We start from the raw sequence: 15,518 nt of genomic DNA on the forward strand, positions 1-15,518 counted from the left end.
GGTGAAGGAAATAGGGGTTTTTATTTATTTTTATCTTCTTCTTTCTTTAGTGACTTGAGCCTATCTTGATGATCATTTAATTGTCTTGGGTCTAATAATTTAGCATACTAGATTCATCAAAATGATGACACTTGGTTAAATGTGAACTCATAACATTTTCTTGGGTCCAAAAGCTTTAGAGTATTGATTCCAAACTTTGCCCTTCGTTGTCAAGGGAACCGTGGACTCAAGAAGAACTAGACGATGAACATGAACCTTATCCCAAATTGCTCGATGTCAAAGGGAATTGTGGACAAAAACCCTTTTGTCCGAGTAGATAGACACTAAAACTAGTCTACTAGATAGTCTAGAGTCTAGACCCATCAACCATATCACATTCACATAGGTTTAGAATTGCTAATTGAATCGATTTTATAGAAATTGAGTGCAATTAATTCTTCCACACTCTTCCCAAGCAAGCACACGTCTCTTTCCACGAAATTGGAATTAAATATCCAAAAGCTGCTCAGCCATACCCTCTCAATAACGGCAAGTCAAAACAATCGGACCGTCCATTCACCCGTGGTGGGCCCCACCCAATCCAGTGGGCTCATCCGCCGTCAACTTCGACCCGACTCCACAGTCCATGCAATTGACCCAAGCCAGTCTAGTTGTCAACCACCCCCCCCCCCCCACCAACAATCATCATCCAACAAATTGCCCCAAGTCTATGCCGAAATTACATCTCTGCCATCACCATGCCATGTCACATACTATAATTGTAACACCAGTTGGAACCTGGAACATTGTTTGAGGTCATGTTCCACTTCCACAGGCACAGCTCCTCTTACCCAAAAAGAAAATAATAATAATATAATAATAGTAATACTCTAATTAGAGTATTATTGTTTTTTTTTTTTTGAGAACTTTAGAGTATTCGCCTTAGCCTATCAAAAAATAAAAATAAAAAGTATTCGCCTTAGTTTAGCAAAATTTTTTGTTTATATTAATCTATTTCTTTTGTTTATTTTATACACTCACTTTTTAAAATATCTCACATTAAATTATTTATTTTATATTATATTTTATTAAAATATTAATTTTTCTTAATTTTTTTAATTGTTTTTTTTTTCACACACAACAACTATCATTCACTCTCTTCTTTCATCCTTAAGATACGTAAAAAAAGAATAAACAATTAAATGCAAAATGAATAGTGTCGATGTAAATTTACACGATTACTATAGCAATCTTGTAAATTTACACAATTATATACAAATTAATATAGGTCATTTTTAGGTAAAACTATGTAAATTTTACATTTTTTTTTTATATTATACACAAATTGATGTGAATACTCTTAGGGTATTTGTTAATGAACAATTTTGTGAAATTTTTTATACTTTTTTTTTATTAGAAATATAAAAAGTTGTAAAAAATATTTTACTTTTTTATTTTTCCATAAGAAGTTCTAAAAAACATTTTATGAACAAATACTCTCAGAGGATACATTAACTTTCTCATTATTATTATGGGTCATATTAATAAATGTTATTAGGGCAATTGTTGATAGATATTTTAGAAAAATTTTGATATAACTTGTATGAAAAATATAAAATATTGTCAAAATAATTAATTACTTTTTTCTATAAAATATTTCTTTAACCAATAAGTGTGGTTAACTTTTCCTTCTTATTATTTTTAGTAATAATGAAGGGTCACGTTCCACCACCACATCCACATGTCTTAGCTAAGGATGCATCCCGAATCTTGATTGTTGAGGCCACGTAAAAATCAACGTCCCAGGTTGCGGGAATCATCGGGGTTTATTTTTATTAATTTTTTTTAGGAATCATCGTTAATTCTAGAAATGAGATATTGTAGTTTAGGACAATTTAGTAAAAGTGTGGCTTCCACTAGCTAAAACAACCGGTGGTTCACATTGAACTTTATTGTTTAATTAATCAAGCCACAAATATTTCTTTGTGGCGTGTGATTACCATAAAAGTGCCTCGGAATCACTTGTCAAAATCAAATCAAAATCAAAATCAGACGTGAAAGTTAAAAGTATAATTGATATTTCTCTTGTTGATTACCATGAAATGATTAATATGGGTTTCTCTTAGACTTTTGAATTTCTGTGGGCTATTGCTAAAACCGGATTTTATCTTGTACATGACAATTGACAAGCACTATTATTGGTGCCAGGCATTGAGATTCTCGGTTTTTGGTTCAGCAAGTCCCTAGTGTCAGAAAATGCATGGTTCGCTATGAAAATCTGCTTTTTTATGTATTTGACGGTATGGATAATGCGAGTGATGGTGAAGTTGAACGTTGTGTCTATATCCAAAGAGGATAGAAACATTTGATGAATCATCCCACTTGATCAAAGCTATATGTTAAAAGGCTCTGTTTTAAGGGTTACGGTAAATTTGGCTACCACTCGGATAAATTTTTTATCATTTTAAATTTTGATTTTGATTTTTTTAAAGTTGTAATTAATGAGGTATAAATTGATTCATTGAATAGATGGTTTTTAAATTTCTTTTTGGATAAATTATATATTTAATCTTTATCTCTTACATTGTATTTTAATTTGACTCCTAACTTTTCAATTCTATCAATTTGTTCTTCTAATCTTTCAGTGTCGTGTCAATTTAGTTTCTATTGTTATATTTTGAATGAAAATGGATAACATAATAAACGATCAAAATAAAATTCTAGTTAATTGTTATATCAACGAAAGCTAATTTTTTATTTTTGCTATTAGACATGTTATCAAATTTCATCTAAAAGATAACGGCTCCTAACTTTTCAATTCTGCCAATTTGTTCTTCTAACCTTTCAGTGTCGTGTCAATTTAGTTTCTATTGTTATATCTTGAATGAAAATGGATAACATAATAAACGATCAAAATAAAATTCTAGTTAATTGTTATATCAACGAAAGCTAATTTTTTATTTTTGTTATTAGACATGTTATCAAATTTCATCTAAAATATAACAGCAGAAACTAAATTGACACAGTACTGAAAGGTTAAAAACCAAATTAACATAATTGAAATATTAAGAATCAAATTGAAATATGATGTATTTGATAGGAACCAAAAACATAGTTTACCTTTTTTTAAAAAAAAATTATTACATGCAATTAAAATTACATTGAAGAAATTAAATTCAATAAGAACTAGTATAAAAGTTTTTATTAACATCCTTGTCATGTAAACTTTTCACAAATAGTGTATAATATGTTAAAGTGAAAATTCAATAAAAAATTCAAATAGATTCTAATTGGATCTCAATTTTTTATGTTATTGAACTATAATTTGATGTAAATTGTCTTTAAATTTTCAGTACATTCTAATTGGTTGCTGTCCCCCGTGTTTTGTCGTTTTTGTGTGGGATGAAGCAGGCAGCTAGTTGTATTTTTGGCTCTTCTTTGTTAATAAAGAATTTTCACTCGTAAAAAAATAAATAAATAAATAAAATAAAATAAAATTGTCATACCAAATGTGTGCATTTATATATACCGATTTTCGTTGCCACCATTAACATGATCTTTGCCACTAGATCACCATAACGCTGCGATCGACAAGATAACTAGCGGGAATGATCCAACTACCAAATCTCCCTTGGTGGATTGGTCGACAACCCACATACCCATAATCGAAAGCTAATTATAGAGGCTTTCAAAGCTAATGTGATAAAGTCGATTGATGGATTAACAACAAACTCGAACCCACTTGACATATGATCACCCCTTATTTCTCCCAAAAGTCCAAACAACCTAGCATAACATCACCCTCGGAGCACAAATTGTATCACACACTCATGAACGTTGTGCTGTATTCTTGATCCTAAAATATTTGACAATTGTTGCCATTGTGTACTTCCTTCTAGCCACCACCTCGAACGATCAGATGGGTGACCTAGATGTCTTGACTAGGTGATTGGGCACCATGCATGGCGACAATGTTCCCAAGGGATAAAGTGGGTTTGCTTGTAACCAATGCCACAAAGAAGGTGATGGAGCAACATGAGAGAGAGAGAGAGAGAGAGAGAGAGAGTAGGGATGGCAATGGGGCGGGACGGGGCCGAAGGATGAGATCTTCACCTTCACCTCGCATGAGATCTTCACCTCCGCCTCGCATGGATTTTTCTTGCCCCATCCCTGCCCCGCCCTACATGACGAGGAAAATTTCTTGCCCCATCCCCACCCCTTAAGGCCCCGTGAAGACCCGCGAAGCCCCGCCCTTCACCGTAAAACTTTATTTCTTGTTAATTTTCCCTACAACTATTACCATTTTTTTCAAATAAAATGACATGTTTCAATAATAAAAATATACTTGAAATTATAAATAAATTTATCCTATCAAATCAAACTAATTTTTAGCAAAAACTAAATAATATTATCTAAATGTTTAACAAGACAATATCACAACAAAAATCTCATAGTATGACACAATAAAATAATCCAAACTCCTAATACATAACAAAATAAAAATTGCCTAGTTCTTCAAAAAGAATCTCCACTTTCTTCCATCATTGTGACACCACTTTCTTCTTCATCATCATAATCATCCAGGATATTTTGGAATTTATCTTCAATTCCATCTATGGTAGATGAAGAACCTAAAAAAAAGATAAAATAAATTCAATCAAACAATTGAAAAATATAATAAAGAATGCAGCAACATAAATCATTGCATAATTAAACTAGTAAATTTAATTACCATTAATTTCAGCCCATAACCAATTTTGAGCACACATTAATGCCTCCACAGTCTTTTGATGAAGTTTCCTGCAATGTGGACTTAACAATCGACCACTTGTGCTAAATGATGACTCTGAGGCAACAGTTGACACTGGAATGGTAAGGATATCCCTTGCAATACGTTGCAAAGTAGGATACTTTGGCTCATTAGATTTCCACCATGCCAAAATATCAAAATCCATAATTCTTGGCATTAAATCATCCTCAAGGTAATGGTCCAACTCCAATTTAATATTCCCACCCCTTTTTTTCTGACTAAGATATCTTTCAAAATCCATAAGGGAGTCATCAACTTGCAGATCCTCTCCTACACAAGGGCCACGAGTACCTTCCTTACCCATTCTCCTAGAACTGTAGTCACGAATCATTTCATAACAAATATCTCTAATCCTTTGAATTTCATTATCAGCTTCATTACCATAAATTATTGGAAAATAATATTCTAACAATTCAATCTTATATCTTGGGTCTAAAATGATTGCCACAGCCATAACACCATGAATTACATTCCAATAACAATCAAATTTTTCCAACATCTTAAATGCCATACTCCTAATCACATCATTTGCGCTTGTAAACCAAGAATTCAAAGCTATTTTTATTCCACACACCTTAGGAAAGAAAAGATTGGTTGTAGGGTATGAGGTACCTGAAAATAGCTCTGTAACCTTGTGAAACACTGCCAATCTCTCACATATATTACTTGCCATCTCCCATTCTTCCTCCATTGGAATGCACTTATAAGATGACTCACCTATGTTCAATTGATAAAAGACATTTTGATACTTTATAGCAATAGAAAGCATGAGATAGGTAGAGTTTCAACGAGTCTTACAATCAAGGGCTAGTTCTTTGGTACATTCAACATGTGCTTGTTGAGCTGTCTCTTCAAACTTCTGCCTTCTCTTTGTTGATGTAGTCCAAAATCCCACACTTTCTCGAACCTTTTCAATGCATGATCCAATTACATCCAAAACATCCTGAACAATCAAATTAAGAACATGTGCAGCACAACGCATATGCAACATTGATCCACACATAATAAGTGCACCACGTTGAAGCTTATCTAAGATAATTTTTATAACTGCGTCATTGGTACTGCAATTGTCCATAGTCACAGTAGATAACTTCCTATCAATATTCCACTCCGACAAAGTATCTAGAAGGACACTAGAAAACACTTCTTTCGTATGTGGAGATGGCACATAAATAAACCTTAAATGAGAAATTTAAATAATTAGAACCAACAATGATATAAGTTCATAAAACATTTGAAAAGAATTTAATTGAAACATAAAAATGAATATATACTTTAAAAAAAGTACCTCATAACTCGGCTTTGTAATCTCCACAAACCATCAATGAAGTGTGCTGTTACAACTATAAACCCTCGCTTTTTGTTTTGTGAAGTCCACATATAAGTGGTAATAGAAATTCTACCCTGATTCTTATCAATTTCATGCTTTGATTTCTCCCTTTCTTTCTCATAGATGCTCAAAATGTCCTTCTTGATTGTGTTCCTAGAAACCATCCTAAACAATGGTTGAAGAGAAGTTGAATATTTTCTAAAACCGATGTGGTCAACTATAGAGAGGGGATACTCATGCAAGATGATCATACGAGCAAGTTCATTTCTTGATACCTTTTGATCAAAATTATAAGCATTCACACCCGCCATTGAATCCACTTTATTTTGATCCCTTGCCAAAAATTTTTGATTCATATCCCTAATGTCTTGAAACTTTCTCCTTGGACATATTTTCACGTGGTCATGCAAATGTTTAGTGCCATAATTGGATCCCTTTACTAGCAATTTCTTACAATAATTGCACTCAGCCTTGTCTTTCTCATCAACTCTCTTTCTTTTAAATTGATTCCAAACAATTGATTTGTACTTCCCCTCTTCTTGAATTATTTCATTGCTAGGCTGGATTGCTTGGACATCGTTTGGCATATTCAACAGAGGTGATGATGGGATTGCATTATCTTCATCTACTATCAAAGGAAATCGATTGCTGCCAGATGGATTGGAGCTACCAATATTTTCATGTGAAGTCATTTTTTTCCTGATGTTAATTTAGCAACTTAGTAATGGACAAATTATATTTCTCCAACAAAGATAATATAAAATAATGGGAACGAAAAAAAAAAAAATTAAAACAAATCTCCTTGGCAATGTTGTTAAACAATTAAAATATATTTAGCAATGTCGTTAAACAATTAAATTAAAAATCATAGCACCCGTAGCACATACACAAATGGGTATTCATATTTCATTGGCCTAAAAAACACTAAAACAAATCTCCTTTATACTAAGTAGTCAGTAGTATGCATTAGTTAATTCCTCCCATTTTGTGACTATTTCATAGAGAATGGGACAAAGTCTCAAACCTGTACCCCTTTCAAAAAAAAAAAAAAAAAAAAACCTATACCTTATATTTTTTTAATAAAAATACATAAAGCAAAATTAAATTGTAAATAATTTTTTGCATGGAGAACGAGAATGAACAACTAGAGCTAGTAGCCTAGCACATGATTGATGCCATCATATTGGCAATCAAACCAATAGGGAAACATATCCTTGACCCTCATCATCTTGTTCTCCAAAAATTAAAAAACAAAAACCTAGCTTGTAAAATAGATATGTATTTTAACAAGCATAAAGAAGCAGTGTTGTTAAGTAGCCAAATGCCCACACAAAATTACAAAAACAATGACACAGACACATATTTAGAGCCACAGACCCGAACCTCATTAAAAAAAATTATATTATTTTCATGATGAAAAGTAAGTTAAGAAAGACCGTATGAATCATGAATGAAATCAACAATTCAATAATATATAAATTTGTTTCTAATAAAGACAAAAAAAGTTAAAATTGGTACCTTATTTCCAACTTTGCTAGAGAGAAAAAAGAGGTAAAGCCACGTTAGGTAGAATAAAATAAGCTGATGATATTTTAGTTTAAATAGTAGGGTTTTAGGGTATGATAAAATTACAATTTAACCCTTATTAATGCGGGGTGGGGTAGGGCTGGGTGGGTCTAAAAAGTGTAAACCTATCCCCGTCCTGCCCCGTGGTGCGGGTCTAAAATCTCGACCCATCCCCACCCCACCACCTTTGCAGGGCGGAGAAAACCCGCACGAGGCAAAGCGGGGAGGGGTGAGTCAAGCAGGGCGGGGAAAAATTGCCATCCCTAAGAGAGACCATATTTAATTTGATAGTTACAATATTGCTTTTTAAAAGAATTAACAATTGCATTTCTAATGTGAGCGAAAGGAAATGTTAAGCTGACAATAATTACAAATTAAAAAGTCGTGAATTATAGTTAATTTAACTAGTAAAGTCTCTTGTCATCAAATAAGAGATTTGGAGTTTAAACTCTACCTACACCATAAACTAATTGATGTCTTGACTTGATAACAAAAAACAATCATTATGGAGTAGACATCATAAATTAAAATTATATTGTATTTATAAATAAATAAACGATACAAAATTGACAAAATTAGAGTCCAAGTAACAAATAATCTAAATTTTAAAAAATATAAAATAAAATTTAGCCAAATAAATATTATCAAAGATGCGCACGCATGATCGTAATAATTGGACGAGCATAAAAGAGATAAATTATCAAAACATTGACAGGCATGTATCTCAATATTGTTTGTATTTTATTTTATTCTTTGATGGGATTAAGATGATATTTTATATAGCTAAATGTAATATTTAAAATTTTTTAATTTATACTTATTTAGATTCCTTTTCTTAGCAGTTGTTACCTTCATATGATTTGAAAGTAATTATTAGAAGTTTTTGGAGCACGATGATATGGTATGCTAGTATTTCCTCTTCTTACATTCAAAGTAGATCCACACAAATTAAATTTACAATGAAATCCACGTGATTGTGAGAGGAAGAATGCACCAAATCATAAAATTTATCATATTAATAATTTATAAAATAGTTTATGTCTGTAGTATTACTTAAATAAAAGAGAAATGATATGTCTACAACATTTTTACAACCAGTAAGTGGCAGGTTGTTACTGGTTGTTATTGTTAGGGCAAAAAGTAATCTTAATGTTAATTTCAAATTTGAACCAATAACAACTAACTACCTGTGATTTGTTATAAAAATGTTGTAGACGTAACATCTCTCTAAATAAAATAATGAGAATTTTGGTAAAAATTTATCTTGAAGTCAACGTAACTGTTTTTTTGCCCTAAATAAAGGAAGAAAATGACTTTGAGGAAGTGATTATCTGATTGATCAGCCACGACTTGTTTTCTCAATTTGACAACAAGAATTTCATTTTACAGAGCACCTTGTGCCTAAATTTACCACACCCAAAACTTTCAACCCAAAAGTAGAGTAGGGAACTAAGTACCCCACATACGCATGTACCAATTCAGCATAACTAATTTTTTTATTTTATTTTTTATTTAATTTTAACCTCTAAAAAATATTGACCGTGAATGATCGATAATTACCATATATAAATCTACTATAATCTTTTATAGTTTTAACTTGTCCAATAATTGATTATGAATGGTGAATAATAACTTTACATAATACTATAATCTTTTATAGTTTTAACTTGTCCAATAATTGATTATGAATGGTGAATAATAACTTTACATAATACTATAATCTTTTATAGTTTTAACTTGTCCAATAATTGATTATGAATGGTGAATAATAACTTTACATAATTTTACCATATTTTATTTATAGCTTAAGCTAAATATTGTATTTGTTAATACAATATTTTAAAAAAAAAATTATTACTATTTTTATAAGAAATATAAAAAGTTATAAATTTTTTAAAAATTTTTTTATAAAAATATTTCTAAACATATCTAGCAGATTGGACGCACGGAATCATAATCCCAAAAAGTGATCACGGATTTAGTCATAATCCCAAAACTAGACCTAAAATCCAGCGGCTCAAAAACGTGTACATGGATAGAGTCATAGAGAACACTTCTGTCTGAGTAAGCAATTTTCACCTTATCCCATCAGTCTAACTTTTTTGACACACACAAAATAATTAGAAAAGAAAAACAAAACAGAATGTAATATTTATAGATAAATTGTATAGTAAAAAAAGTATTCCTTTATGTCGGGAATAATACACAAAGATAATGCTGTGCTGGTCTTTTTCCTTATTACCAGTTAGGCAAATATCTCTCATACATATATTTCTATTTCTCTGACGTGGTCGGGTTCTGTCAATTTTATCTTTCCCTCTTGTTTTGGCTCTCCTTGATATTCCTATAAAACCACCCACTCTGCATTCACAATTGCCTCACCTTATATTTCATACACACACACATATATATTATTCTTTCTTTTTTCCCAGCTCTGTAACAATCTCTTTGGATTTGGAATTTGATAACATCCTCGTTTTTCAGGTATTACTTTTGTCTCTAATCTTTGTTTCTTTTCATTGTACTAGTTCATGACTTTTGATTTCAGATCCACCAACATTTGCTCCTCTGATTCCTATGTTAGTGCTTACTATGACATTTTTAGAAATCTATATTTTGTTTTGCTTGTTTCTCGCTTATGCCCAGATTTTATTTTTGAGGTTGTGATTTTTTACGTTGGTTTTTTTTTTTGTTCTGCAAAATGGTATTTTGTCAACTGGGGTCTCGGTAAATATAGATTTTTTCATGACATTAAATCGAAAATTTGAACTTTTTTTGAAATTTTTTTGTGGTTGTGTCTAGCTTTCAATGTCAAATATGGTACAATAGCTCTTTCATTAGTGTTTTAGCTCTTATGAGTATATAAATACATGAAGTTTTTCTCTATTTTCTGCACACTCTCTCTCTTTCTTTGTGTTTCAATTGTTGAGCTCCTATCTCTCGCTTTATTTGTTTCTATTTAGTATTTACTACCTCCACCTTTACTTGATACACTAAACTTGTTCTAATAGCTTTTAATTCCTAAAGTTTTCACTTTGTCATTCTTTAAGCAATTGACTTCAGATCTGGTTATTAAACTCTCTCTCTTGTTTGTAAATTTCGAGGTGAGGATATTAGATCTGATCTATTCATGCTTTTCAATTGGAAAAACAAACACATAGCTACGTGGCCAGTTAACGATCTACTAATCCCTATAGCTTGAGTTTTACTTGTTTGTGAATATTTAGTTCTGCACCTTGGTTTTAACATCTATGCTGAATAATGATTTAGAAAAAAAAAATTGTATAAATCTTTGATCTTTATATTTCTAGGCTCTTCTATTGTTATATTGTTATTGTATTGGTAGGTGGGTCGGCGAGTGGCCTTTGAATTTACGCGTTTTGAAGTTTAAAGAGGAATATATAATAAGGCCTTTTTTGGATTGTTTATTGGGTCAATTTCATTTGCCTACCACTTCCAATAAAGTAGTGCCCTTTTTTTTTAATTTATTTTTTATGCGGTGATGAAACGTGATGTATAGATATGAACACAGGAAGTTGGAGAAAATGCTTTTTTTTTTTTTTTTTTTTAATTTTTAATTTCAACCGTTTGTTTGCAATTATGGTGTTTATGACCAGGCTAATAGGCCCTTGTAGGCCCCGTTCTTTGAAAACGGTAGTCGTGACTTTTTGAGTTTTATAATTCTCTTAGCTTTTCTGTTTGATTCTTGGTAATTTTTTTAAAGATACTTTGTGTTCATCATCCTGAAAGTGAAGTAATTCTCTTTTTCCATAAAACTTATCAAAGAAGAGAAAAAAGATAGTTATCATGACTACTGAAAAAAGTTTATGCATTTGTTGAGTCCATGTTAGAATTTCAGCCATAGGCTTAGCTGTTAATGTCAATGTTTTTTTCTTCGTGGGGTCTTTAACTCAATTTTCAGCGATACTAATTTGAATTGACTTTTCTTCTTCTTATATGATCAGGTTGTCCTGTACTTCAATCAAATGGAAGTTACAGGGGGTTAAAACTTGCTGATTTTTATGGCCTTGACTGGTATGAGATTCCCATCATGTTTAAGTCAATGATTTTATGTATAAACGTCTGTACTTTTGCATTCCTGTTTTGAAAAGTAGGCAGTGATAAATTTGTTGTATGCTATGTAGATATTTGGGCAATGTGCGGAGGAAGAAACAACTTTGGAGGCTTTAATAATTCATTGCATAGAAGAACAAGAAGAAACTATTCTAAGGGCAAAACTTTTGGCATGGCATTTGAATCAGACTGGACGAAACACAGAAAATCCTCAGCATTTACAGCTCAAGTGATTCGTTCTGCAACATCTTTTATGCCTTGGTCTTGCAGAATTCCTATTGGGGAAGGATACCATGAATTTCTCTAGTTTAAAGTCTGTCATTTAAATATATTGATACATTTTCTGGGTGATATAGTTGATGAGACAAGAATCAGCTATATATTTCAAGATTTATATAACTGCTCAATTCAGCCAATGGTGGGATTTGTGAGTGGAAAGAAGAGAGTGACAAAACCGAATATGTGTTTCACCAATCCAGTCCAGCAAAATATACCCACTTGTGGGAAAAGCAATCCTCGTTTATGTTCCCAGGTTGTTGATGATCTTGACAGCCCTGTTCTACCTGGGCTGCCTGATGATGTGGCAAAGCATTGCCTTGCACTTGTTCCTCGTTCCAATTTCCCAGCTATGGGTGGTGTGTGCAAAAGGTGGAGGTCGTTTATCCAAAGCAAAGAATTCATATCTGTGCGGAAATTAGCTGGGGTGCTAGAGGAATGGCTCTATGTCTTAACTCTCGATGCTGAAGAGAAGGAAAGCCACTGGGAGGTTCTGGATTGTTTGGGCCAGAAACACTGCCTTCTTCCACAGATGCCTGGTCCACTGAAAGCTGGATTTGGGGTGGTGGTTCTTGATGGAAAGCTTCTTGTCATGGCTGGCTATTCTGTAGTCGATGGGACGGGCTCTGCCTCCGCAGATGTTTACCAATATGATTCTTGCCTCAACAGGTTTATTTTCTGTTATAGGTTTTTTAAACGCTTGGAACTATGTTGCTTTATACTTGATTGATATATCTCAACTGGTTATGGCAATAGATTCAGATCAGTTGTCATATTTAATTGAAATTTTATTAATTTATATTTCAGGCTTGTAAATATTTTGCAGCATTTTGCTGGATGGTAATTTTTTATTTTCTTTTTCTAAATGGTTTTTTATATAACTCTGGAGATTTTGAGTTTAAAACAGCCTTAACGTGGTAATTTTGTTCAAAAGAAATAACAGATTTGTACTGTTTGACCAACTTATTAGTTTCACACTTTCACTGCTTACAATAACGGTAATAATAGGGTATTGTTAATGGTTGGCCTAAGGCCATAGGGTAAGAGATACTAAATATTCAATTATGAGATGTAATTCACTCGATTAAAAAAAAAACAGTAGGCAATGATTTATTGGTTGTATGCACTATATGAGTACAAATTCAAGGCGGTTGTGTGTTACTTTTAATAGTTGTATACAATTTGCCTTTATTTGTTTCATAAAGGATAAAAAAGAAATCATTAATAGGATTAAATACATTTGAACTTATGCCTATAGGGTAGTTGCTAACAAAATCCTTTATAATATTACTACCTTAAAATATTTAGAACTTCCCTTGAGATTACATGTAGTATTACAATCAATGGTGTTCTTCGAAAGCAGAATTCCATATAGAGATTTGTGCTGTGACCACTAAATCATTTAATAAGATACATTGTTCACTAGAATATGCAATACTTTTCCTGTCCAAAAATGAATTTATGAATTAGTTCCTATGTTTCTTGCCCCATAGCAGAAAATAAAAATGTGATAAGACTGTAAGCATAGACATCCTTAGTGCAATATCCTGTTCCAAGAGAAATTTGAGCCTAATTTTGGGGGTATTGACTTCAAGTTCGTTCGGGTTGATGTGCTTCAGTTTCAAAATATTACAGAACTAATCTTTCTTTTTTCTATCATTTCCACCCATACTGAAGTGTTACAGAACCAAATCAAAACAACTTCAGTTGAGGTAGGAATAGTGAGGGAGATTTGACCCTTGTCTGCACGAATGCCTTGTTTTAGTCAGCATTGTGTTGCAATACCAAGTTGTTGCTTTCTTGTGTTTGATTTGGTGGGTTCTCCATTTAGTTTAAGTATTGAATTGGGTTTCTACTCTCCCAACCGCAAGATATCAAACACCATAAAAGATCTTGGTTTCAACAAGGGACTTGGTCTAACCTTCAAAAACGAAGCCCCCCTCCCCTATATTTCCCCTTTTCTTTACTTCAATTTTTTAAATCTCTTTGGCTAGTTTTGTGACATTTTTTTTTTTTGTTACTGCAGCTGGAGTAAATTAGCAAACATGAATGAGGCTCGGTATGACTTTGCTTGTGCAGAGGTTAAAGGTATGGTTTATGCAGTTGGAGGTTATGGGATGGATGGCAACAGTCTATCTAGTGTTGAGGTGTACAACCCAGATACTGACAAATGGACCCTGATAGAAAGTCTTCGCCGCCCAAGGTGGGGTTGCTTTGCCTGTGGGCTTGAGGGAAAGCTGTATGTCATGGGTGGAAGATCAAACTTCACAATTGGGAATTCTAAGTTTGTTGACGTGTACAACACTGAGAGGCACACCTGGTGTGAAATGAAGAATGGCTGCGTCATGGTCACGGCTCATGCTGTGCTGGGAAAGAAGCTCTTTTGTATGGAGTGGAAGAACCAGCGGAAACTGGCAATCTTCAATCCAGATGACAATTCATGGAAGATGGTTCCAGTTCCATTGACAGGGAGCTCAAGTATTGGGTTTCGATTTGGAATACTGGATGGAAAATTGTTGTTGTTCTCACTCCAGGAGGAACCTGGTTACAGTACTCTGTTGTATGATCCAAATGCAGCCCCGGGCTCTGAGTGGAAGACTTCTGATATAAAGCCATCAGGTTTTTGCCTCTGCAGTGTGACAATCAAGGTGTAAAAGCTGTCTTTGGAAGTTGAGGATCTTCTCAACAGTTATGCATTTCTAAATGTGTCGGTCTTTTGCATTGACTAATTTATGGCACTAGTCATAATTTACCCGTTTCTTATGTTGAGTTGTCAGGTACTATATGACTTATTGGATCTCAGTTTAATTTTGTTATGTATTCTGGTTCTGGATGCTACTTTTAATTTAGAACATTTCCTATGCCTGATGTTAAATACAAGTTTTATCTTGTTGGAACATTCTTAGTTGCAGCGTGTTTCATGAACAAAATTGATTTACGTATACAATAGTTATATATAGTCAGTGTCTTTCAGTTGAACAGGCGGATTAAAAGAGGGATGTTGTCGAGTAGCAATAATTGCTGCCCACTCTTTAGGATTGTCAATAAAAAGGAAGCGATTAAATGAGTGAGTGAAGTAGCTCAACACTCCCAAGCTGGAAGCCATTGTCCCAAAAAGTGGAGGGGAGTCTAGCATTTGAAGTGTTGAGCATACTTAAGAGAGCGCAGTGATGTCCTCAAGGGTAGCCGTAAATTAGATACGTTTAAGGACAGCCATAGCGAGGAGTAATGCAGCGGAGTTAATTCCTCTGTTCTAATGAGAAGCACCCTTAATAGAACTCAATCCGTAGCTTCTAGCTGCGGCTCTGTTGCTTTCATGTCAAGAAGTGACCACTACTGATTGCCCGACTCGACTTCTGCAGCTCTCTGCTGTAGTACTAGTGATGAAGGTTCACTACACCAAACATCATATCCCCTGGAAGTGGAACTCTCCAATTGCCACAACAAAGCATAAAGGATGGTTCTCCTCCCTTTTGTTTGTGA

At 33.2% G+C, this 15,518-nt stretch overlaps 2 protein-coding genes and 1 non-coding gene across 3 annotated transcripts; 1 reads left to right on the forward strand and 2 right to left on the reverse strand.

Annotated features, from left to right (window-relative positions):
* Window positions 1-4,494: 4,494 nt before the first annotated feature.
* LOC126719710 (zinc finger BED domain-containing protein RICESLEEPER 2-like) lies at window positions 4,495-6,811 on the reverse strand. The gene is made up of 4 exons (XM_050422236.1): window positions 6,078-6,811; window positions 5,588-5,967; window positions 4,712-5,506; window positions 4,495-4,610 (listed from the first exon to the last, which is right to left on the reverse strand). Exons 1-4 carry the CDS (start codon window positions 6,809-6,811, stop codon window positions 4,495-4,497), a joined length of 2,025 nt encoding a protein of 674 aa, XP_050278193.1.
* Window positions 6,812-7,253: 442 nt separating this feature from the next.
* LOC126720104 (small nucleolar RNA Z102/R77) lies at window positions 7,254-7,349 on the reverse strand. The gene has a single exon (XR_007653265.1). It is a non-coding gene; the product is annotated as a small nucleolar RNA Z102/R77 (small nucleolar RNA).
* A 2,372-nt stretch (window positions 7,350-9,721) lies between these two features.
* On the forward strand, window positions 9,722-14,934 carry LOC126718198 (F-box/kelch-repeat protein At1g67480). Its single transcript, XM_050420289.1, has 4 exons — window positions 9,722-10,169; window positions 11,651-11,720; window positions 11,831-12,704; window positions 14,062-14,934. Exons 3-4 carry the CDS (start codon window positions 12,175-12,177, stop codon window positions 14,687-14,689), a joined length of 1,158 nt encoding a protein of 385 aa, XP_050276246.1. The 5' UTR covers window positions 9,722-10,169; window positions 11,651-11,720; window positions 11,831-12,174; the 3' UTR covers window positions 14,690-14,934.
* The last annotated feature ends 584 nt before the right edge of the window (window positions 14,935-15,518 follow it).

This window comes from Quercus robur, chromosome 3 (assembly GCF_932294415.1).
Source record: "Quercus robur chromosome 3, dhQueRobu3.1, whole genome shotgun sequence".
Classification (NCBI taxonomy): domain Eukaryota; kingdom Viridiplantae; phylum Streptophyta; class Magnoliopsida; order Fagales; family Fagaceae; genus Quercus; species Quercus robur.